At 62.3% G+C, this 2,445-nt stretch overlaps 1 protein-coding gene across 5 annotated transcripts in view; it reads left to right on the top strand.

Annotated features, from left to right (window-relative positions):
- PPARA (peroxisome proliferator-activated receptor alpha) overlaps positions 1-2,445 on the top strand; it is an 86,502-nt gene that overhangs the window by 47,044 nt on the left and 37,013 nt on the right. For 3 of the 5 annotated variants that reach the window (XM_005886013.2, XM_005886016.2, XM_005886012.2), the window contains one exon: positions 2,104-2,361. In XM_005886013.2, coding sequence (XP_005886075.1) covers positions 2,154-2,361 — 208 coding nt within the window. In that variant the 5' untranslated portion in view covers positions 2,104-2,153. Of the gene's footprint in view, positions 1-163; positions 762-2,103; positions 2,362-2,445 lie in introns of those variants that run through there. The other 2 variants (XM_005886014.2, XM_005886017.2) reach the window with 2 other exon arrangements.

Here is a 2,445-nt window from a genome sequence, read left to right as displayed (position 1 = left end):
ACGCAATTGAAAATGAAATGATGAGAACTCGAAGCATCCAAACTCCCGAGATGCAGTGGCCGGGAGCCTCACCTTGTCCCGTTAGTCAAAGACCAGCCCCTGGTGCTCTGACGCTCCCGGCTGGACAAGTGTCCACACTGGACGCTGCGAGGGCGCAGAGGTGGGTGGAGCCGGCGAGGTCTGGGCGTCCCCAGCCAGGGCGACTGGTCGTCGTGGACACAGGGGGCGGGGGGCGCTGGCGAGGTCCGGCTGGAGACAGGTGCGCAGGCCAGAGGTGCCAAGGTGATGGGCCGTCGGTCTGGAGGGCACAGGGCGTGGCTTCAGTGTTTGAGCAGAGGGCTGGCCGGCCGGCCCGGGAGACACGCTGTTCGACTTTGTACCCGTGTTCCTCTGCTCGGCACCATAACAGATGACCACGGGGCCAGCGGCTCGGACAGCAGGCAGCTCCTTCTTCACGGCCGGTGGCCCGGAGTCCGAGACCTGAGAGTCAGCGGTCTGGTGTCTCCGGAGGCCTCTCTGTGGCTTGCAGGCGGCGACCTCGCTGCCCTCCCACATCCCCAGGGTCTCTGTGAGTCCGATCCCCTCTCCTCCTAAGCACACCGGTCAGATTAGTCGGGGTCCACGCCGAAGACCTTTAATCTCGCCGCCGCCTCCTTGTCTCCAAGTCCGGCCACGTCCTGGGGCCGGGCTGGACCCCAGCGCACGGATCGGGGGACACTGCTCAGCCCTCGCAGTGCCCACGGGAGAGCGTCCTTTCGCTTGTGAGTTGAACCTGTCTGGCTTTGTCGGGGACTCGCCTACTTAGATTTTTTTAAACTCTGACGTGTCTGTTGCTGCACAAGCATTTCTTGGGCGTGCCCACGTGGCTGACCGAGGGTGCCGGAGGGCCTGTCATGCTGTGCTGATCGCCTGCCTGTCCCTCCCGCTGTCCCCGGGCCCCAGCCTCAGCCCACTGGCCTGCCTGTGTCCAGCAGGCTCCGACCCGCTGCTTCCCCCCTGGGCCTTGGCACTGGCTGTCGATTTGCTGGGACACTGTCCCCCGACCCCTCCACAGCTCACCCCGCCTTCCTTCAGCTCTCACTGTCCCCTCGGCGGCCGCCCCCGGGCGCCCGCGTGGACCAGAGTCCGTTTCCCGTCCGCCCTCCTGCGTCACCGTGCCCCTCTGACCTGCCGTCCATGTATGTGTTTATTTGCTCGCCGTCTGCGTTCCGGGAGAGCAGGGACTTTGTGTCCGCCGCCGCCTCGGCCGCCTCAGATCCGCGGCTTGAGCTCAGCAGGCGGTGTGACTAATGAATGACTGATTCCCGGCCCGGTTGGCAAAGGTGCCTTAAACATTTGTGTTTAAAGATTTTCATTTTCTTAGCTTGTCCAGACTCAAGCCGGGACCCAAGTGAGACACAGCCCAGCTCCCCCCGCCGCCCCCCCCCCCACCATGCATCTCTGTGCCCTGTACTATATCTGTACATCCTGCAGTCAATCCTAACCTCAGAGCAAGGACACGAATAGGGGCACAGAGCCTCCACTGTTACATAGGTCAGTTTTTATAACACTAGGTTCCCAGAGGTGCTTAAATCTTTTAAAAACATATGCATGCAATTAAAGCCCCTTTCCCCTTTGGCTTGTCCCATTAAGGAGAAATGGTTCCCTGTCTCAGGCACCAGTATTTACCCATTGGTGGTGGAGAGGAGGAGGGGGCCGGGGACTCCTTCTGGGCTGGAGCCTGGGCGGAGTAGGCAGACAGCAGCAGGTTGAGGGAGCTCAGGAGCTGGCGCTGGATGCTGCTGAGCTTGGAGGCAGGCTGCTTGATGGCGCTGGCCAGCTCCGGGGTTGCGGGCTCGGTCCCCAGTGTGGGGCGTGCAGGAGGCAGCTGATCCATGAGTCTCTCTCATCATTGATGTTTCTATCTCCCTCTCCCTCTCCCTTCCTCTCTCTCTAAAAAAATCAATAAAAACATAAAAAAAAAAAGGCTGGAGCAGAGGCAAGGTGGTCCGCCCGTCAGTGTGTGGAGCTGGGTCCAGGGTGCCTTCCTTGGCAAGTGACGTTTCCGTGAGCGGACGCCGCGTCCCTCGGGTCAGTCTCACCGGCCGCTTCTCTCTCCTCCAGCTCCTCGCAGCGGGTCGGCCCGGGCCGGGCGGCCGGCACCGCCGGGCAGGATGGTGGACACCGAGAGCCCGATCTGCTCCCTCTTCCCCCTCGAGGCCGACGACCTGGAGAGCCCGCTCTCGGAAGAGTTCCTGCAGGAAATGGGCAGCATCCAGGACATGTCCCAGTCCCTCGGGGAGGACAGCTCCGGAAGCTTCAGCTTCACCGACTACCAGTACTTAGGCAGCGGCCCCGGGTCCGAGGGCTCCGTCATCACGGGTGAGTGTGCGGCTCCGGGAGCACCTGTTTCTCCGCCGAGAAAAGGTGCCTTTATCGGGGGTTGGGGGGGGGGGTGTGTCTCCT

This window comes from Myotis brandtii, unplaced genomic scaffold, assembly GCF_000412655.1.
Source record: "Myotis brandtii unplaced genomic scaffold, ASM41265v1 scaffold952, whole genome shotgun sequence".
NCBI lineage: Eukaryota > Metazoa > Chordata > Mammalia > Chiroptera > Vespertilionidae > Myotis > Myotis brandtii.
The sequence above is the reverse complement of the archived record's forward strand: the minus strand, read 5'-3'. Positions and strand labels throughout refer to the sequence as shown.